Source organism: Oncorhynchus tshawytscha, linkage group LG12 (assembly GCF_018296145.1).
Source record: "Oncorhynchus tshawytscha isolate Ot180627B linkage group LG12, Otsh_v2.0, whole genome shotgun sequence".
Classification (NCBI taxonomy): Eukaryota; Metazoa; Chordata; class Actinopteri; order Salmoniformes; family Salmonidae; genus Oncorhynchus; species Oncorhynchus tshawytscha.
The window spans coordinates 2995813-3018829 of record NC_056440.1 but is presented as its reverse complement, the minus strand read 5'-3'; the positions used below and the strand labels follow the sequence as shown (position 1 = coordinate 3018829).

Here is a 23017-nt window from a genome sequence, read left to right as displayed (position 1 = left end):
AGTGTTGGGCCAGTAACCGAAAGGTCAATGGTTCAAGTCCCTGAACCGACTATGTTCCCTTGAGCAAGGCACTTAACCCTAATTGCACTGGATAAGAGCGTCTGCTAAATGACTCAAATGTAAATCTAGTATCACTGACATCTTGTGTGGATGTCATCAACGAGTGACATCTTGTGTAGATGTCATCAACGAGTGACATCTTGTGTTGATGAGTCATTGAGAGGAGTGGCAATGGAAGTAATTTGTTTACGTTACATCTTAAGCAAATGAATAATGCAAAGCACTATCTGAGTCCTAGGTAGGTAGTGCACAGTAACTATGCTACCAACAATACACAGCGTAATAGACCTTAGAGCTCCTTCCAGTATCCCTCTGAGAGATCCCTGGCTTCACACAGCGCTTAGACACATGGACGCACACCCGCAAACACAGACACACACACAATAACCAAGCGAAGGACGTGACTATGAAAAGAAAAGTATTTAATTCACCAACAAACAAAGAGAGTAGAGAGAGGAGAAAGGAGAAGGACAGAAAGAGAGAGAAAGAGAAAGAGAAAGAAAAAGAGAGAGCGAGGAGAGAAGCGGGACGGAAAAAGAAAGAGAGGAGAAGGACAGAGAGAGAAGAGAGACAGAAAGAGAGAGACAGGAGAGAGACAGAAAGAGAGAGCGAGAGAGAGAGACAGAAAGAGAGAGAGAGGAGAGGACAGAGAGAGAGAGGAGAGGACAGAGAGAGAGAGGAGAGGACAGAGAGAGAGGAGAGGACAGAGAGAGAGAGAGGAGAGGACAGAGAGAAGAGAGGAGAGGACAGAGAGAGAGAGAGGAGATCACAGAGAGAGAGGAGAGGACAGAGATAGAGAGGAGAGGACAGAGAGAGAGAGCAGAGGACAGAGAGGGGGGGAAGGAGTGAAAAAAACTGAGTAGCGAGAAAGAGAATACAGAGATAGTGAAAGCGAGAGCCCCTTCCTCCCTCCCCCCTCCATCCCTCCTTCCCTCCCCCCTCTATCCCTCCTTCCCTCCCTCCATGCAGTTGTTTTTCCCCCAGGAGGAAGTGGAGGCCATGGAGGGAGGGAGAGTAGGAGAGGTGGGAAGGAGGAGAGGGGCCTCATTAACTGTTTCAGCTGAGCTGGAGTCTTTGGCGTATCAACAAGCCAGCCCTCTGTTTGCTACCCTTTTATGGGGCCTGACAGCCAGGCTCCAAATGGCTGCCATTCCCATGATACCTCTGTTTTTATAGGCCAGTCAACACATATTAGACCGAGCCTGCCTAGCTGCCTCTCTGCCTGCCTGTCTCATTGCCTTTCTGTCTGTCTCACTGTCTCCCTGCATTTCTCCCTTCATGTCTGTCTGTCAGTCTACCTGCCTTGCTCCTTGTCTGTCTGTCTGCCTGCCTGCCTGTCTCCCTGACTTTCTCACTGTCTGCCTGCTTGTTTCCTTGCCTTTCTGCCTGCTAGCTCCATGAAGACGGCAGGTGGCCTTGCGTTCAAGAGAGTTGGGCCAGTTGCATTACAGTTGGCTAGCTAGCTAGCGTTGACTTTCCACTTTTAATTAACCCAACCCCTCCGAAAGACACATATTCAGGTTTTTTGGTAAAGTGTGAGAGCTTGCCACACAGGAAGCCTGTGGAGCTGTTGAAGTGGGGAGTTAAGTGCCTGTCTGTCTCCAGCTGCCAGACAGACTTTTCCTTTTGTATCCGGGATTCAAACTGGCAACCCTCCTGTTACTGGCTTGCCTCTCCTACAGCTAGGCTACCTGCCGCCCCATCTATGTGTCTATCTATCCAGATCGGGGCTGTTCTTCTTCCCCTTTTGTTCTGTCCTGATCTTCCTCCTCCTGTTGTCAGTTAGTTCTGTCCTGGTCTTCCTCCTCCTGTTGTCAGTTAGATATGTCCAGACAGGGCAGATCTAAATCCTCCACTTTTATTCATTTAACCTTTTATTTAACTAGGCAAGTCAGTTAAGAACAAATTCTTATTTACAATGACAGCCTACCGGGGAACAGTGGGTTAACTGCCTTGTTCAGGGGTAGAACGACAGATTTGTACCTTGTCAGCAAGGGGTTTCGATCTAGCAACCTTTTCGGTTACTAGTCCAACGCTATAACCACTAGGCTACCTGCTGGTTACTAGTCCAACCCTCTAACCACTAGGTTACTTGCTGGTTACTAGTCCAACGCTCTAACCACTAGGCTACCTGCTAACCACTAGGCTACCTGCTGGTTACTGGCCCCAACGCTGGTTACTGGCCCAATGCTCTAACCACTAGGCTAGCTGCTGGACTGCTGCTCTAACCACTAGGCCCTGCTGGTCTGGTCCACGCTCTAACCACTAGGCTACCTGCTGGTTACTGGCCCAACGCTCTAACCACTAGGCTACCTGCTGGTTACTGGCCCAACCACTAGCTCTAACCATTAGGCTACCTGCTGGACACTGGCCCAACGCTCTAACCACTAGGCTACCTGCTGGTCACTGGTCCAACGCTCTAACCACTAGACTACCTGCTGGTTACTGGCTCAACGCTCTAACCACTAGGCTACCTGCTGGTTACTGGTCCAATGCTCTAACCACTAGGCTATCTGCTGGTCACTGGCCCAACGCTCTAACCACTAGGCTACCTGCTACCTGCTGGTTACTGGCCCAACGGTCTAACCACTAGGCTACCTGCTGGATACTAGTCCAACACTCTAACCACTAGGCTACCTGCTGGTTACTGGTCCAACACTCTAACCACTAGGCTAGCTGCTGGTTACTAGTCCAACACTCTAACCACTAGGCTACCTGCTGGTTACTAGTCCAACACTCTAACCACTAGGCTACCTGCTGGTTACTAGTTCAACACTCTAACCACTAGGCTACCTGCTGGTTACTAGTCCAACGCTCTAACCACTAGGCTACCTGCTGGTTACTGGTCCAACACTCTAACCACTAGGCTACCTGCTGGCTACCTGCTGGTTACTAGTCCAACGCTCTAACCACTAGGTTACTTGCTGGTTACTAGTCCAACGCTCTAACCACTAGGCTACCTGCTGGTCACTGGCCCAACGCTCTAACCACTAGGCTACCTGCTGGTTACTAGTCCAACACTCTAACCACTAGGCTACCTGCTGGTTAATAGTCCAACGCTCTAACCACTAGGCTACCTGCTGGTTACTAGTCCAACACTCTATCCACTAGGCTACTTGCTGGTTACTAGTCCAATGCTCTAACCACTACGCTACCTGCTGGTTACTAGTCCAACACTCTAACCACTAGGCTACCTGCCTCTAACATCTAGACTACCTGCTGGTTACTATTCCAACACTCTAACCACTAGGCTACCTGCTGGTTACTAGTCCAACACTCTAACCACTAGGCTACCTGCTGGTTACTAGTTCAACACTCTAACCACTAGGCTACCTGCTGGTTACTAGTCCAATGCTCTAACCACGACATTACCTGCTGGTTACTAGTCCAAAACTCTAACCACTAGGCTACCTGCCTCTAACCACTAGACTACCTGCTGGTTACTAGTCCAACACTCTAACCACTACGCTACCTGCTGGTTACTAGTCCAACACTCTAACCACTAGGCTACCTGCTGGTTACTGGCCCAACGCTCTATCCACTAGGCTACCTGCTGGTTACTAGTCCAATGTTCTAACCACTAGGCTACCTGCTGGTTACTAGTCCAATACTCTAACCACTAGGCTACCTGCTGGTTACTCGTCCAACACTCTAACCACTAGGCTACCTGCTGGTTACTAGTCCAACGCTCTAACCACTAGGCTACCTGCTGGTTACTAGTCCAACACTCTAACCACTAGGCTACCTGCTGGTTACTGGCCCAACGCTCTATCAACTAGGCTACCTGCTGGTTACTAGGCCAACGCTCTAACCATTAGGCTACCTGCTGGTTACTGGCCCAATGCTCTAACCACAAGGCTACCTGCCTCTAACCACTAGGCTAGCTGCTGGTTACTAGTCCAACACTCTAACCACTAGGCTACATGCTGGTTACTAGTCCAACGCTCTAACCACTAGGCTACCTGCTGGTTACTAGTCCAACGCTCTAACCACTAGGCTACCTGCTGGTTACTCGTCCAATGCTCTAACCACTACGCTACCTGCTGGTTACTAGTCCAACGCTCTAACCACTAGGCTACCTGCTGGTTACTGGCCCAACGCTCTATCCACTAGGCTACCTGCTGGTTACTAGTCCAATGTTCTGACCACTATGCTACCTGCTGGTTACTAGTCCAATACTCTAACCACTAGGCTACCTGCTGGTTACTAGTCCAACACTCTAACCACTAGGCTACCTGTTGGTTACTAGCCCAACGCTCTATCCACTAGGCTACCTGCTGGTTCTAACCACTAGGCTAGGCCAACGCTCTAACCATTAGGCTACCTGCTGGTTACTGGCCCAATGCTCTAACCACAAGGCTACCTGCCTCTAACCACTAGGCTACCTGCTGGTTACTAGTCCAACACTCTAACCACTAGGCTACCTGCTGGTTACTAGTCCAACACTCTAACCACTAGGCTACCTGCTGGTTACTAGTCCAACGCTCTAACCACTAGGCTACCTGCTGGTTACTAGTCCAATGCTCTAACCACTATGCTACCTGCTGGCTACTAGTCCAACGCTCTAACCACTAGGCTACCTGCTGGTTACTGGCCAACACTCTAACCACTAGGCTACGCTCTATCCACTAGGCTACCTGCTGGTTACTAGTCCAATGTTCTGACCACTAACCACTGGCTACCTGCTGGTTACTAGTCCAACACTAACTCTAACCACTAGGCTACCTGCTGGTTACTAGTCCAACACTCTAACCACTAGGCTACCTGTTGGTTACTAGTCCAACGCTCTAACCACTAGGCGCTACCTGCTGGTTACTAGTCCAACACTCTAACCACTAGGCTACCTGCTGGTTACTAGTCCAACACTCTAACCACTAGGCTACCTGCTGGTTACTAGTCCAACACTCTATCCACTAGGCTACCTGCTGGTTACTAGTCCAACACTCTAACCACTAGGCTACCTGCTGGTTACTAGTCCAACACTCTAACCACTGGGCTACCTGCTGGTTACTAGTCCAACACTCTAACCACTAGGCTACCTCTAACCACTAGGCTACCTGCTGGTTACTAGTCCAACACTCTAACCACTAGCCTCTAACCACTAGGCTACCTGCTGGTTACTAGTCCAACACTCTAACCACTAGGCTACCTGCTGGTTACTAGTCTACCTACCTGCTGGCTACTAGTCCAACACTCTAACCACTAGGCTAGGCTACCTGCTGGTTACTAGTCTCTAACCACTAGGCTACCTGCTGGTTACTAGTCCAACACTCTAACCACTAGGCTACCTGCTGGTTACTAGTCCAACACTCTAACCACTAGACTACCTGCTGGTTACTAGTCCAACCCTCTAACCACTAGGCTACCTGCTGGTTACTAGTCCAACACTCTAACCACTAGGCTACCTGCTGGTTACTAGTCCAACACTCTAACCACTAGGCTACCTGCTGGTTACTAGTCCAACACTCTAACCACTAGGCTACCTGCTGGCTACTAGTCCAACACTCTAACCACTAGACTACCTGCTGGTTACTAGTCCAACACTCTAACCACTACCACCTGCCGTGCTGTTGTCAGTTTGTTTATTTTTCCTCCCTGGATATTTCTGCTTTGATTTGCTGCTGCAGTGCTCTTCAAATCAAATGATTTGCATTGTTTGCTTTATAGGACAGTGAGTACAAATGGAGGATACAACCCTGGATATAACCCTGGGTGGACACTGTTAGACAGTGTATATCACCCTGGGTGGACACTGTTAGATAATGTACATAACCCTGGGTGGATAATGTTAGATACCGTATATAACCCGGGGTGGATAATGTTAGATACCGTATATAACCCTGTGTGGATAATGTTAGATACCGTATATAACCCTGTGTGGATAATGTTAGATACCGTATATAACCCTGTGTGGATAATGTTAGATACCGTATATAACCCGGGTGGATAATGTCAGATACTGTATATAACCCTGTGTGGGATAATGTTAGATACCGTATATAACCCTGGGTGGATAATGTTAGATACCGTATATAACCCGGGTGGATAATGTTAGATACCGTATATAACCCGGGGTGGATAATGTTAGATACCGTATATAACCCGAGGTGGATACTATTAGATACCGTATATAACCCGGGGTGGATAATGTTAGATACCGTATATAACCCGAGGTGGATACTATTAGATATAGTATATAACCCGGGGTGGATAATGTTAGATACCGTATATAACCCGGGTGGATAATGTTAGATACCGTATATAACCCGGGTGGGTAATGTTAGATACCGTATATAACCCGGGTGGATACTATTAGATATAGTATATAACCCGGGGTGGATACTATTAGATATAGTATATAACCCGGGGTGGATACTATTAGATATAGTATATAACCTGGGGTGGATAATGTTAGATATAGTATATAACCTGGGTGGATACTATTAGATATAGTATATAACCTGGGGTGGATAATGTTAGATACCGTATATAACCCGGGTGGATACTATTAGATATAGTATATAACCTGGGGTGGATAATATTAGATACCGTATATAACCCGAGGTGGATACTATTAGATATAGTATATAACCCGGGGTGGATAATATTAGATACCGTATATAACCCGGGTGGATAATGTTAGATATAGTATATAACCAGCAGTGGTGGTATAGATGTAATGTTAGATACCGTATATAACCCGTGAGAGGGATACTATTAGATATAGTATATAACCCGGGGGCAGGATACTATGTAGATATAGTATATAACCCAGTAGTTGTATAGATGGATACTAGTTAGATATATGTGAGGGACAGCAGTATTGATGATGTGAGAGGGGCAGCAGTGGTTGTATAGATGTGAGGGGCAGCAGTAGTTGTATAGATGTTAGAGGGGCAGCAGTAGTTGTATTGATGTGAGAGGGGCAGCAGTGGTTGTATAGATGTGAGGGGCAGCAGTAGTTGTATAGATGTGAGAGGGGCAGCAGTAGTTGTATAGATGTGAGGGGCAGCAGTAGTTGTATAGATGTGAGGGGCAGCAGTAGTTGTATAGATGTGAGGGGGCAGCAGTAGTTGTATAGATGTGAGAGGGGCAGCAGTAGTTGTATAGATGTGAGAGGGGCAGCAGTAGTTGTATAGATGTGAGGGACAGCAGTAGTTGTATAGATGTGAGAGGGGCAGCAGTAGTTGTATAGATGTGAGAGGGACAGCAGTGGTTGTATAGATGTGAGAGGGGCAGCAGTAGTTGTATAGATGTGAGAGGGGCAGCAGTAGTTATATAGAAGTGAGAGGGGCAGCAGTAGTTGTATAGATGTGTGAGGGGCAGCAGTAGTTGTATAGATGTGAGCGAAGCAGCAGTAGTTGTATAGATGTTATAGGGGCAGCAGTAGTTGTATAGATGTGAGAGAGGCAGCAGTACCTGTATAGATGTGAGAGGGGCAGCAGTAGTTGTATAGATGTGAGGGACAGCAGTAGTTGTATCGATGTGAGGGACAGCAGTAGTTAAATAGATGTGACGGGCAGCAGTAGTTGTATAGATGTGAGAGGGGCAGCAGTAGTTGTATAGATGTGAGGGGCAGCAGTACCTGTATAGATGTGAGGGGCAGCAGTAGTTGTATAGATGTGAGAGGGGCAGCAGTAGTTGTATAGATGTGAGAGAGGCAGCAGTAGTTGTATAGATGTGGGAGGGGCAGCAGTTGCTCTGTACATGTGAGGGGCAGCAGTAGTTGTATAGATGTGAGAGGGGCAGCAGTAGTTCTGTAGATGTGAGAGGGGCAGCAGTAGTTCTGTAGATGTGTGAGGGGCAGCAGTAGTTGTATAGATGTGAGAGGCAGCAGTAGTTGTATAGATGTGAGACCGGGAGCAGCAGTAATTCTGTAGATGTGAGAGGGGCAGCAGTACCCGTGTCGATGTGAGAGGGGAAACCATGTCTCTTGTCAAGGAATCGTCTTGGAGAAATGGCATGCAGCTTTCAATCTGTCTGTAGACTAACTATTTATTGCCTTTCTAATGCCGCTGGTTTCACATTCCCTCCTTCTGTAAACATGTCAGAGACTTGCCAAGGCCAACAACAACATCACATCACTGAATATACACATGACTACACATAGCTGTATTTATGGTTCAACCTCCCTGTATTAAGTCATACATCAGCTGTGTACAACTCAAACCATCTGGCAACGTAGATAGGGTTTCTTCAGACACGGCATAGACGGACAAGCTTTGTGCTTGTTCAAACCTGCTCTACATCTTGTTTGGTTGTCTCTGGTTGTAGAAAATCTTTTTCACCCCCCCAGAGGCAAGATTGAGTGATTGGACCAAAAACCTAATGGCTCAAACAAGTAACGCATTATCCAACAAGGGTTGATTTTTAAAAAACGTGAGCACTTCCTAGAATAGACATTCCAAGAACGTATGATTTCTGTAACTGCTACAAATATCGACCTACTAAAAATGTTTCTGTGGACATCTGAGGGTTACACCTGGATTGGGGCGATTGGTTGATTGGTGCGATTAGGAAATAAGCTGAAGCTAGCCTTGGACTAGTAGCGATGTGGCTAGCAGTGCCAACTGAAGCTAATCTTAGCTTTGTATTGGAGTATTGGAGTGTTAGCCTACACGTATTGGAGTGTTAGCCTACATGTATTGGAGTGTTAGCCTACACGTATTGGAGATGTATTGGAGTGTTAGCCTACACGTATTGGAGTGTTAGCCTACATGTATTGGAGTGTTAGCCTAAACGTATTGGAGATGTATTGGAGTGTTAGCCTACACGGGTTGATTGTTAAAAACCTACATGTATTGAGTGTTAGCCTACAATATTGGACATTAGCCTACACGTATTGGATTGTTAGCCTACATGTATTGGAGTGTTAGCCTACATGTATTGGGAGTGTTAGCCTACACGTATTGGAGTGTTAGCCTGTATTGGAGTGTTAGCCTACACGTATTGGAGATGTATTGGAGTGTTAGTCTACATGTATTGGAGCTAATGTTAGTCTACATGTATTGGAGATGTATTGGAGTGTTAGCCTACATGTATTGGAGTGTTAGCCTACATGTATTGGAGCAGAGCCTACACGTATTGGAGATGTATTGGAGTGTTAGCCTACACGTATTGGAGTGTTAGCCTACATGTATTGGAGTGTTAGCCTACACACGTATTGGAGATGTATTGGAGTGTTAGCCTACACGTATTGGAGTGTTAGCCTACATGTATTGGAGTGTTAGCCTACATGTATTGGAGTGTTAGCCTACATGTATTGGAGTGTTAGCCTACATGTATTGGAGTGTTAGCCTACATGTATTGGAGTGTTAGCCTACACGTATTGGAGTGTTAGCCTACATGTATTGGAGTGTTAGCCTACACGTATTGGAGATGTATTGGAGTGTTAGTCTACATGTATTGGAGTGTTAGTCTACATGTATTGGAGATGTATTGGAGTGTTAGCCTACATGTATTGGAGTGTTAGCCTACATGTATTGGAGCAGAGCCTACACGTATTGGAGATGTATTGGAGTGTTAGCCTACATGTATTGGAGTGTTAGCCTACATGTATTGGAGTGTTAGCCTACATGTATTGGAGTGTTAGCCTACATGTATTGGAGTGTTGGAGTAGAGCCTACATGTATTGGAGTGTTAGCCTACATGTATTGGAGTTTCAGCCTCCATGTAGTGGAGTAGAGCCTACATGTAGTGGAGTAGAGCCTACATGTAGTGGAGTAGAGCCTACATGTAGTGGAGTAGAGCCTACATGTAGTGGAGTAGAGCCTACATGTAGTGGAGTAGAGCCTACATGTACCCTAGCTTCCCTGCCTCATGCGCTCCCTCACTAATCTGTTGTTTTAACTCTGTGATCCCCTTAGTGATCTCTGACCAACTAAGGAATCCAGAAGTTGCATTCCAAATGGCACTTGTCCAGAGCACATAAGGCTCTGTTCAAAAGTAATGCACGATATAGGGAACAGGGTGCAGCTTTGGGACGCAGCCCAGGAACAGTTAGCAGAGCAGTAAGCAGAGCTCTACCACAGAGCCATGATGCTGCTGGATGTGGGTCAGTCCCAAATAGAAACAGAGTGTCAGCAAGCTCCTGTTAGATTTCACAGCACTGATTCCTCAGCTGATAAAAGAGGATCCCCTTACAGACCAGACCAAGGCTACATTCTTTAAGACACTGACATGGTTTTGTATGGATTATATAGGTTTGGCATTTAAAGCTAGAATTCTTCATTTTAACAATAACAAAGTGGAGAGGTTTTGGCAAAAAGCTGAGCTGGAATTTTTATTACCAATATCATAATTAATCGGTCATTTTGATGCAAGGACTGACCCGTTTAAACAATGTTTTAAGGCTATACAGTGTTTGTTTACATTTACTTTGTTTAGTAAAACAAGTTTATATCTTGGGTTCTCATGGAGTGTGCCATTTGAACTAAAGCTCATGAGGAATTTATAAATGATATTCTTCCAAAAACAAAACAATCTATGGTTACTATAGATATCATTAAATAATAAAATGGATGTAGCAATTTAGGATTCTAGATTTAATAAAGATTGTCAATCTTTATTAATTTACTCCAGGAATTTGTGTGAAGTATTAATTAGTGGTTCTACTCAATCAGGAATTTAAATCCTGAACCACCATGGCAGTGGGAATAGGTTTTCATAGAGGGTCATGTGGAGCCTAATTTCCTCTAAATTATCTGTTATAAATGTTTATTTGTTAGAGAGAGAGAGAGATCACCCCCTCCAGAGACCTTGCTTCAGCCAACCCCTGGGCCAACCCCTGAGTCTAACCCCCTCCCTGGGCCGAGTCTAACCCCCTCCCTGGGCCGGGTCTAACCCCCTCCCTGGGTCGAGTCTAACCCCTCCCTGGGCCGAGTCTAACCCCTCCCTGGGCCCTAACCCCCTCCCTGGGCCGGGTCTAACCCCCCTCCCTGGGCCGGGTCTAACCCCTCCCTGGGTCGAGTCTAACCCCTCCCTGGGCCGGGCTAACCCCTCCCTGGGCCGAGTCTAACCCCCTCCCTGGGCCGGGTCTAACCCCTCCCTGGGCCGGGTCTAACCCCTCCCTGGGCCGAGTCTAACCCCCTCCCTGGGTGAAGTCTAAACCCCTCCCTGGGCTGAGTCTAACCACCTCCCTGGGCCGAGTCTAACCCCTCCCTGGGCACCCCCCTCCCTGGGCCGGGTCTAACCCCTCCCTGGGCGAACCCCTCCCTGGGCCGAAACCCCTCCCTGGGCTGAGGCCGGGTCTAACCCCCTCCCTGGGCCGGGTCTAACCCCCTCCCTGGGCCGGGTCTAACCCCCTCCCTGGGCCCCCCCTCCCTGGGCCGGGTCTAACCCCTCCCTGGGCCGGGTCTAACCCCCTCCCTGGGCCGAGTCTAACCCCCTCCCTGGGCCGAGTCTAACCCCCTCCCTGGGCCGACCCCCCTCCCTGGGCTGAGTCTAACCCCCTCCCTGGGCCGGGTCTAACCCCTCCCTGGGCCGGGTCCCTCCCTGGGCCGGGTCTAACCCCTCCCTGGGCCGAGTCTAACCCCCTCCCTGGGCCGAGTCTAACCCCCTCCCTGGGCTCCCTGGGCCGGTCTAACCCCCTCCCTGGGCCGAGTCTAACCCCTCCCTGGGCCGAGTCTAACCCCCTCCCTGGGCCGAGTCTAACCCCCTCCCTGGGCCACACGGGTCTTCTTGATGCCAAAAACAAGTCCACTGTTGACCACTCTTTTAGGTGCTTTAACTCCCTCCTTCCCTCCGGAATTATATAGCCTCCATTGGCCTCTTGTCTTTTCTTTTTTTTCTTCCAAAGGGGTTAATATTGATCTATCATCCTCCATGTGAAGCCGCTTCAATAATCCTCTATCCTCTCCTCCCAGCGAGCGTGGCTCTTACTACACGGCCGACCGGACATTTGTCAGGGAGGAGCGTTGATGGGCTGTGAATGAAATTGGTCAAGAAAAAAAAAATACCCATTACCTTGTCAGAATTCTATTTTTACGTCATTAGGCCGTATTCTGGGAGAATGGGATTATGTCCACGGGCTGATGGAGATGCCTACCGCCTTATAGTGGGGCAGTAAATAATGATTGGCTATAGAGGAGTCCTAGCCACTAGGTCTTACTCAGTCTTATCATTAATTTATAAAGAGACACCAGAATTTCCAACTGATGTAAGAGGGTGGGGGTGGGGGTGGGGGTGGGGCGGGGGGGGTCAACTGTGTTTGTGTTGTATCTGGAGTAAATTGATCAGAATGTATTATCATTGAAAATAAGAGGTTTCATCTTCATTCTTCGCTCTCATACCATTGAGGCCAAATAGAAATGGAGGGGGACTAAGCCCCCCCCCCTCATAAATTACACCCTAGAAGAAGTTATAACCTTCCTTTGTTTGTGCAATGTTATTCCTCAATGCTATCTGAGCTATCTCAATGCTATCTGAGCTATCTCAATGCTATCTGAGCTATCTCAATGCTATCTGAGCTATCTCAATGCTATCTGAGCTATCTCAATGCTATCTGAGCTATCTCAATGCTATCTGAGCTATCTCAATGCTATCTGAGCTATCTCAATGCTATCTGAGCTATCTCAATGCTATCTGAGCTATCTCAATGCTATCTGAGCTATCTCAATGCTATCTGAGCTATCTCAATGCTATCTGAGCTATCTCAATGCTATCTGAGCTATCTCAATGCTATCTGAGCTATCTCAATGCTATCTGAGCAGGGAAAACAAAGAAAGGAAGTCCAACTGTTTCCTTCTAAATACCAGAGGATCTATATAGCGTGTTTTAGGAACTATATCAGGTTTGTATTGATTCTAACTACACTTTGAATCTGAATTTACTGATTTTTTTCCTGATCCTGGCGATAGAGCAGCTGAGGCCCAGGCTTTGGGGGGAGGATTCCTCTCTATTACAGTTAATATGGATATGGATTTAATGGCATTAATCAACTGGTGTGTCGTCTCCCTATTGCCTTTTCTCTTTCAGTTCACACTTTTCGCTGAGGTGTTCAGCAGCAAACCATGGGAACCCCCTCGCTTGCTAAAGACAATCTATTTCCCTCTGCCAATTAGCTCAGAATTTCCAGTAGGAGATTTTCATTCACAAAAAAAGACACATTGATGCATAATCTCTTATTCTATTCGTCTTCTTCTACAGATGGGTTAAAGGTGGACACGAGGATGGACTGTCTGCTATCCAACGGAATCAAACTAAATGACACAGGAAATAGGAAATAACTTGGCCTCGGATGAAGGCAGCGAGCGCCAGTACCACTTCGGGGGGGAAAACAAAAGACCCCATGGCCATTTTCATGAAGAATGTCTGAGGAAAGGACAAGAGACCATCAAAGACAATTATGGGAAGAAAAAGAAAACATTGTTTTCCTCTCTTTTAAGTTCTGTTGTTTAAAGGACATTGTAATGGCCAATGACCTCGAGAGTGGAATGCAGTGGAATAATAAAAGGGTCTGTCACTGCCTGGGAAAAAGATCAGGTTCCAGGATTCAATAAATACTATTGGCAATCCTACTTTCTTCACACAATAATCAAAGGACCATTTTTTCGACCACCGCATTCTAAGTGAATGAAAAAGGCGATAGAAGGTCAGAGTGGGCATTCCATTAGGTGTTGTAAGAAGGTCAGAGTGGGCATTCCATTAGGTGTTGTATGAAGGTCAGAGTGGGCATTCCATTAGGTGTTGTAAGAAGGTCAGAGTGGGCATTCCATTAGGTGTTGTAAGAAGGTCAGAGTGGGCATTCCATTAGGTGTTGTAAGAAGGTCAGAGTGGGCATTCCATTAGGTGTTGTATTAAGGTCAGAGTGGGCATTCCATTAGGTGTTGTTAGAAGGTCAGAGTGGGCATTCCATTAGGTGTTGTATTAAGGTCAGAGTGGGCATTCCATTAGGTGTTGTAAGAAGGTCAGAGTGGGCATTCCATTAGGTGTTGTAAGAAGGTCAGAGTGGGCATTCCATTAGGTGTTGTAAGAAGGTCAGAGTGGGCATTCCATTAGGTGTTGTATGAAGGTCAGAGTGGGCATTCCATTAGGTGTTGTAAGAAGGTCAGAGTGGGCATTCCATTAGGTGTTGTAAGAAGGTCAGAGTGGGCATTCCATTAGGTGTTGTAAGAAGGTCAGAGTGGGCATTCCATTAGGTGTTGTATTAAGGTCAGAGGGGCATTCCATTAGGTGTTGTTAGAAGGTCAGAGTGGGCATTCCATTAGGTGTTGTAAGAAGGTCAGAGTGGGCATTCCATTAGGTGTTGTAAGAAGGTCAGAGTGAGCATTCCATTAGGTGTTGTATGAAGGTCAGAGTGGGCATTCCATTAGGTGTTGTAAGAAGGTCAGAGTGGGCATTCCATTAGGTGTTGTAAGAAGGTCAGAGTGGGCATTCCATTAGGTGTTGTAAGAAGGTCAGGGGGCATTCCATTAGGTGTTGTAAGAAGGTCAGAGTGGGCATTCCATTAGGTGTTGTAAGAAGGTCAGAGTGGGCATTCCATTAGGTGTTGTATTAAGGTCAGAGTGGGCATTCCATTAGGTGTTGTTAGAAGGTCAGAGTGGGCATTCCATTAGGTGTTGTAAGAAGGTCAGAGTGGGCATTCCATTAGGTGTTGTAAGAAGGTCAGAGTGAGCATTCCATTAGGTGTTGTATGAAGGTCAGAGTGGGCATTCCATTAGGTGTTGTAAGAAGGTCAGAGTGGGCATTCCATTAGGTGTTGTAAGAAGGTCAGAGTGGGCATTCCATTAGGTGTTGTAAGAAGGTCAGAGTGGGCATTCCATTAGGTGTTGTAAGAAGGTCAGAGTGGGCATTCCATTAGGTGTTGTAAGAAGGTCAGAGTGAGCATTCCATTAGGTGTTGTAAGAAGGTCAGAGTGGGCATTCCATTAGGTGTTGTATTAAGGTCAGAGTGGGCATTCCATTAGGTGTTGTATTAAGGTCAGAGTGGGCATTCCATTAGGTGTTGTAAGAAGGTCAGAGTGAGCATTCCATTAGGTGTTGTATTAAGGTCAGAGTGGGCATTCCATTAGGTGTTGTAAGAAGGTCAGAGTGGGCATTCCATTAGGTGTTGTAAGAAGGTCAGAGTGAGCATTCCATTAGGTGTTGTAAGAAGGTCAGAGTGGGCATTCCATTAGGTGTTGTAAGAAGGTCAGAGGGGCATTCCATTAGGTGTTGTATTAAGGTCAGAGTGGGCATTCCATTAGGTGTTGTAAGAAGGTCAGAGTGGGCATTCCATTAGGTGTTGTAAGAAGGTCAGAGTGAGCATTCCATTAGGTGTTGTAAGAAGGTCAGAGTGGGCATTCCATTAGGTGTTGTATTAAGATCTGAGTGGGCATTCCATTAGGTGTTGTAAGAAGGTCAGAGTGGGCATTCCATTAGGTGTTGTATGAAGGTCAGAGTGGGCATTCCATTAGGTGTTGTATGAAGGTCAGAGTGGGCATTCCATTAGGTGTTGTATGAAGGTCAGAGTGGGCATTCCATTTGACGTTAGGGTCGTTTGCAGGATTATGTCCAGAAGACCTCTTAGCTTGTCATCATACATTTCCTTACAGAGCAGTATGGAATTAGTTTTTCACAACAGTGAACAATTCAAACTATTTAACCCTCAATAATAAATTCTGATTTATATATATTTTTTTATGCCCACTAAGCAGTTGATTTTTTATCCTTTACTTAACCATAGAAGTCATACTGAGATTTACAAATATTTTTCAAGTGAGCATTGTACTACCTGCCCTGTACTTTTGTACGCCTGATATTTGTCGTTTTACTATCCTGTCTTTGCAACACTAGAAATGTCAAGTCTTTCAATCTTACCTTTTTCCTTTTTTGTAATTTCAATAACTTTATTTCAATAAAACCATGAACCCACATGTCCCTGTGTGTATTTTACACTCTAATAGTACGTTGAGATTAATATCATAAAATTATTTTAAAAGTTTCAGAACATTTCATCCTCAAAGCGCCACTTAGTGTGTTGTGAAATGAATGTCAAGTAATATTTTAAATTGTATATATCTGCCTTATTGCTGGACCCCAGGAAGAGTAGCTGCTGCCTTGGCAGGAACTAATGGGGATCCATAATAAACCCCAGGAGGAGTAGCTGATGCTTTGGCAGGAACTAATGTGGATCCATAATAAACCCCAGGAAAGTAGCTGCTGCCTTGGCATGACCTAATGTGGATCCATAATAAACCCCAGGAAAGTAGCTGCTGCCTTGACAGGAGCTAATGGGGATCCCTAATAAACCCCAGGAAAAGTAGCTGCTGCCTTGTCAGTAACTAATGGGGATCCATAATAAACCCCAGGAAGAGTAGCTGCTGCCTTGGCAGGAACTAATGGGGATCCATAATAAACCCCAGGAAGAGTAGCTGCTGACTTGACAGGAACTAATAGGGATCCATAATAAACCCCAGGAAGAGTAGCTGCTGCCTTGGCAGGAACTAATGGGGATCCATAATAAACCCCTAGAAGCACAAGAACTGTTTGCCGGGAGCTTCATGAAATGGGTTTCCATGGTTGAGCAGCCGCACACAAGCCTAAGATCACCATGTACAATGCTAAGCGTCGGCTGGAATGGTGTAAAGTTCGCCGATATTGGCATCTGGAGCAGTGAAAATGCGTTCTCTGGAGTGACGGACAAATCTGGGTTTGGCAGATGCCAGGAGAACGCTGCTTGTCCCAATGCATAGTGCCAACTATAAAGTTTTGGCGGAGGAGGACTAATGGTCTGGGGCTGTTTTTCATGGTTCTATCTTGGCCCCTTAGTTCCAGTGAAGGGAAATCTTAACGCTACAGCATACAATGACATTCCAGACGATTCTGTGCTTCCAACTTTGTGGCAGCAGTTTGGGGAAGGCCCTTTCCTGTTTCAGCATGACAATGCGAGGTCCATACAGAATCGTTTGGAGATCGATGCGGAAGACCTTGACTGGCCTGCACAATGCCCTGACCCCAACCCAGTCGAACACCTTTGGGAGGAATTGGAACGCAGACTGAGAGCCAGGCCTAATCACCCAACATCAGTGCCCGACCTCACTAATGCTCTTGTGGCTGAATGGAAGCAAGTCCCCACAGCAATGTTCCAACATCTAGTGGAAAGCCTTCCCAGAAAAGGGGAGGCTGTTATAGCAGCAAAGGGGGGACCAACTCCATATTAATACCCATGATTATGGAATGAGATGATCGACGAGCAAGTGTCCACATACTTTTGGCCATGTAGAGTATATATATATATACCTGTTATTAGCATTTTCGGCTTAATAGATGGTTTATTTGTATGTAGCATTAATTCCAGTTAAAACCTCTTGGAACTTTAGGGACATGTCATTTTTGGAGAGAAAAAACGTTCCCGTTTTAAACAGGATATTTTGTCAGGAAAAGATGCTAGAATATGCATATAATTGACAGCTTTTGATAGAAAACACTCTAACGTTTTCAAAACTGTAAAGATATTGTCTGTGAGTATAATAGAACTGATGTTAAAAGCGAAAGCCTGAGAAAAATCCAATCCGGAAGTGCCCCAGGTTTTGAAAGCGCTGCGTTCCAATGACTCCCTATATGGCTGTGAATGTACCATCAACGAGCTAATGCTTTCTACATATTTCCCAAGGTGTCTACAGCATTGTGACGTAGTTTTACGCATTTCTGTTGAAGAATAGCCGTTTGGGGGCACATTGCGTAAGTGGTCACATGGTGGCTCCTAAATTACAGAGGTAGCCATTACTCCAATCGGTCCTAGAGAAAAAGGAATTGTCCCGACGAATATATTATCAAATAGATATTAGAAAAACACCTTGAGGAAGGATTCTAAACAACGTTTGCCATGTTTCTGTTGATATTATGGAGCTAATTTGGAATATTTTTCGGCCTTGTGGTGACCGCAATTTCCAGGCGATTTCTCAGCCAAACGTGAAGAACAAACGTAGCTGTTTCGCCTACAAAAATAATATTTTGGGAAAAAATGAACTTTGGCTATCTACCTGGGAGTCTCGTGAGTGAAAACATCCGGAGTTCATCAAAGGTAAACGATTTAATTTGATTGCTTTTCTGATTTCCGTGACAAGTTTGCCTGCTGCTAGCAAGGCATAATGCTATGCTAGGCTATTATAAACTTACACAAATGCTTGTCTAGCGTTGGCTGTAAAGCATATTTTGAAAATCTGAGATGACAGTGTGATTAACAAAAGGCTAAGTGTCTCAATATATTTCATTTGTGATTTTCATGAATAGGAACATTTTCTAGGGATATTTATGTCCGCTGCGTTATGCTAATTCGTTTCAGGCTACGTTACGCTCCCGGATCCGGGATGGGTAGTATCAAGAGTGACCGTGGTGATATTGTCTATATAAATGCAGCCATTGGATCCCGTTTTTCAATGTACATTACGGGAGCTAGATTCAGTACATGTCACTTTGTATCAGAAAGTAGGCTGGCCTTGAAGTAGTGTAGTTGATGTGTATATAGATATGTATAGTGTAATTTATGTTTATATAGATAGGTATAGTGTCAATCACCGTATTCTTATCGGCAGACTCAACAGCCTTGGTTCCTCTAATGATTGCCTCCCCTGGTTCATTAACTACTTCTCAGATAGAGTTCAGTGTGTCAAATCGGAGGGCCTGTTGTCCGGACCTCTGGCAGTCTCTATGGCGGTGCCACAGGGTTCAATTCTCGGGCCGACTCTTTTCTCTGTATATATCAATGATGTTGCTCTTGTTGCTGGTGATTCTTTGATCCACCTCTAAGCAGACGACACCATTCTGTATACTTCTGGCCCATCTTTGGACACTGTGTTAACAAACCTCCAAACGAGCTTCAATGCCATGCAACACACCTTCCGTGGCCTCCAACTGCTCTTAAATGCTAGTAAAACTAAATGCATGCTCATCAACCAATCGCTGCCCTCACATGCCTGCCCGCCTAGCATCACTACTCTGGACGGTTTTAACTTAGAATATGTGGACAACTATAAATACCTACGTGTCTGGCTAGAATGTTAACTCTCCTTCCAGACTCACATGAAGCATCTCCAATCAAAAGTTAAATCTAGAATCAGCTTCCTATTTCGCAACAAAGCCTCGTTCACACATGCTGCCAAACATACCCTCTTAAAATTGACTATCCTGCCGATCCTTGACTTCGGCGATGTCGTTTACAAAATAGCCTCCAACACTCTACTCAACAAATTGGATGCAGTCTATCACAGTGCCTTCCGTTTTGTCACCAAAGCCCCATATACTACCCACCACTGTGACCTGTATGCTCTCGTTGACTGGTCCTCGCTACATATTCGTCGCCTGACCCATTGGCTCCAGGTAATCTATAAGTCTTTGCTAGGTAAAGCCCTGCTTTATCTCAGCTCACTGGTCACCATAGTAACACCCACCTATAGCACGCGCTCCAGCAGGTATATTTCACTGGTCATCCCCAAAGCCAATTCCTCTTTGGCCGCCTTTCCTTCCAGTTCTCTGCTGCCAATGACTGGAACGAATTGCAAAAATCACTGAAGTTGGAGACTTATATCTCCCTCACTAACTTTAAGCATCAGCTGTCAGACCAGCTTACCAACCGCTGCAGCTGTACACAGCCCATCTGTAAATAGCCCATCCAACCAACTACCTACCTCATCCTCATATTTGTTTTTGATTTTCTGCTCTTTTGCATACCAGTATTTCTACTTGCACATCCTCATCTGCACATATATCACTCCAGTGTTAATTTGCTAAATTGTAATTACTCCACTACTATTGGCCTATTTATTGCCTTGCCTCCTTACTCCATTTGCACACAATTTGCAACAATTCGTTATAATAAATCCCACATTTCACTAGAAGCTACTGTGTTATTATCCTGACTAATATCTTATACTTCTGTCTACCTCTCTCTCTCCCTCATCTCAACCTTTCTCCCTCTCCAAGACAATCATACTTACTCAAAACATACTTACATCATAAAATGACAACAATAAATGTCTCCCCTGTTGTCAGGCATTAAGTAACCATAGTGTGACTGTTGTCAGGCATTAAGTAGCCATAGTGTGACTGTTGTCAGGCATTAAGTAGCCATAGTGTGACTGTGTTGTCAGGCATTAAGTAGCCATAGTGTGACTGTGTTGTCAGGCATTAAGTAGCCATAGTGTGACTGTGTTGTCAGGCATTAAGTAGCCATAGTGTGACTGTGTTGTCAGGCATTAAGTAGCCATGGTGTGACTGTGTTGTCAGGCATAAAGTAGCCAAAGTGTGACTGTGTTGTCAGGCATTAAGTAGCCATAGAGTGACTGTGTTGTCAGGCATTAAGTAACCATAGAGTGACTGTGTTGTCAGGCATTAAGTAGCCATAGAGTGACTGTGTTGTCAGGCATTAAGTAGCCATAGAGTGACTGTGTTGTCAGGCATTAAGTAACCATAGAGTGACTGTGTCCCAGCTTCCTCCCTGGTGCACTGCCTTGTGCTGAACATGACACCACTGAACACATTTTAAAGGACAAAACAGATGATCATCACTTCAGTGGACAGGAAGGAAAGGAAGACACGCAACCTGACCATACTATATCTATCCTGTATCTATCCTATATCTCTCCTGTATCTATCCTGTATCTATCCTATATCTCTCCTGTATCTATCCTATATCTATCTTATATCTCTCCTGTATCTGTCCTATATCTATCCTTTATCTATCCTGTATCTATCCTATATCTATCCTGTATCTATCCTATATCCCCCCAAATCTATCCTATATCTCCCTTGTATCTGTCCTATATCTATCCTATATCTATCCTATATATCCTATATATCTATCTATCCGTATCAGGGTAGCTATCCTATATCTCTCCTGTTCTATCCTAGTGGTGGACTAGTAACCTATCCTAATCTCTCCTGTTATCAATCTTCCTGAATCCCCTCTCTGACAAGGTAGTCTGTCCTGTACTGCCCTCTCCTGAACAAGGCAGTTAACCCACTGTTCCTAGACCAGTTAACCCCACTGTTCCTAGACCAAATTAACCCACTGTTCCTAGACCAGTTAACCCCACTGTTCCTAGACCAGTTAACCCACTGTTCCTAGACCAGTTAACCCACTGTTCCTAGACCAGTTAACCCACTGTTCCTAGACCAGTTAACCCACTGTTCCTAGACCAGTTAACCCACTGTTCCTAGACCAGTTAACCCACTGTTCCTAGACCAGTTAACCCACTGTTCCTAGACCAGTTAACCCACTGTTCCTAGACCAGTTAACCCCACTGTTCCTAGACCAGTTAACCCACTGTTCCTAGACCAGTTAACCCACTGTTCCTAGACCAGTTAACCCACTGTTCCTAGGGCCGTCATTGAAAATAAGAATTTGTTCTTAAAACTGACTTGCCTAGTTAAATAAAGGTTAAAAACATCTGTCCTATAGCTATCCTGTATCTGTCCTATAGTGATGATATATTTATCCTATAGGTAAAAGATAAACAGTCATTACAAAGTCACATCCCATAAGCAGTAGCTCCAGTTTCCTTGTGTTTTCTATACGTAGAACATGACACCACAGCCAAACTCCACATCGAATAGTTGATCCATTAGTGGATTGATGGCTGAGTGTTACCTCACACCTCTCTATCTGCCAAAGAGGGTGTTGTCTTTCACAGAGAAGGGAGGGACGGAAAGGAGAGGAGAGGAGAGGAGAGGAGAGGAGAGGAGAGGAGAGGAGAGGGAGAGGAGAGGAGAGGAGAGGAGAGGAGAGGAGAGGAGAGGAGAGGAGAGGAGAGAGGGAGAAGAGAGGGGATAGGAGAGGAGAGGAGAGGAGAGGAGAGGAGAGGAGAGGAGAGGAGAGGAGAGGAGAGGAGAGGAGAGGAGAGGAGAGGAGAGGAGAGGAGAGGAGAGGAGAGGAGAGGAGAGGAGAGGAGAGGAGAGGGAGAGGAGAGGAGAGTGAAACATAGCTGGTCAGCTTTTGTTAGTTAACCCAATGCTCCCTGTCACTCACTGCCTCAGGGGTGGGCACTATGGCAGGCATCTAAGAGCCAATTGGTTGGTTGGTTGGCGGTTAAGGTGGAGGGGAGGGGAAGCGGGGTTAAGTGGGTGGAGGGTATCGCAAGGCGAGTAAGGGGGCGGGGAAAGAAGGGGCGGGGTACTGACCTCCTGAATCAGAGACGAGGAGCCGCCACCGATACCGACACTGGAATTTCCCAGCTTCCTCTCTGGTGCACTGCCTTGTCCTGACTGAACACATTTTAAAGGACAAAACAGATGATCATCTCTTCAGTGGACAGGAAGGAAAGGAAGACACGCAACCTGAGCACATCCTGACCACATACTGACAACAACCTGACCACATACTGACAACAACCTGACCACATACTGACAACAACCTGTCCACATACTGACAACAACCTGACCACAACCTGACAACAACCTGACAACATCCTGACCACATACTGACAACAACCTAACAACAACCTGACCACATACTGACAACAACCTGAGCACATACTGACAACATCCTGACCGCATACTGACAACAACCTGACCACATACTGACAACATCCTGACCACATACTGACAACAACCTGACAACAACCTGACAACATACTGACAAGAACCTGACCACATACTGACCACATACTGACAACAACCTGACCACATACTGACAACGACCTGACCACACACTGACCACAACCTGACCACACACTGACAACAACCTGACAACAACCTGACCACATACTGACAACAACCTGACAACAACCTGACCACATACTGACAACAACCTGACCACATACTGACAACAACCTGACAACAACCTGACCACAACCTGACAACATACTGACAACGACCTGACCACAGCTTGACCACATACTGACAACAACCTGACCACATACTGACCACATACTGACAACAACCTGACAACAACCTGACCACATACTGACAACAACATGACCACATACTGGCAACAACCTGACAAGAACCTGACCACATACTGACAACAACCTGACAACAAC

The 23017-nt window shown here is 45.8% G+C and overlaps 1 protein-coding gene across 2 annotated transcripts in view; it reads right to left on the bottom strand.

Moving 5' to 3' along the window:
* LOC112238964 (AT-rich interactive domain-containing protein 3A) overlaps positions 1-23017 on the bottom strand; it is a 251716-nt gene that overhangs the window by 176560 nt on the left and 52139 nt on the right. For both annotated transcript variants that reach the window (XM_042331200.1, XM_042331201.1), the window contains exon 3: positions 22158-22241. In XM_042331200.1, the coding sequence (XP_042187134.1) occupies positions 22158-22241 (84 nt within the window). The remainder of the gene's footprint in view (positions 1-22157; positions 22242-23017) is intronic.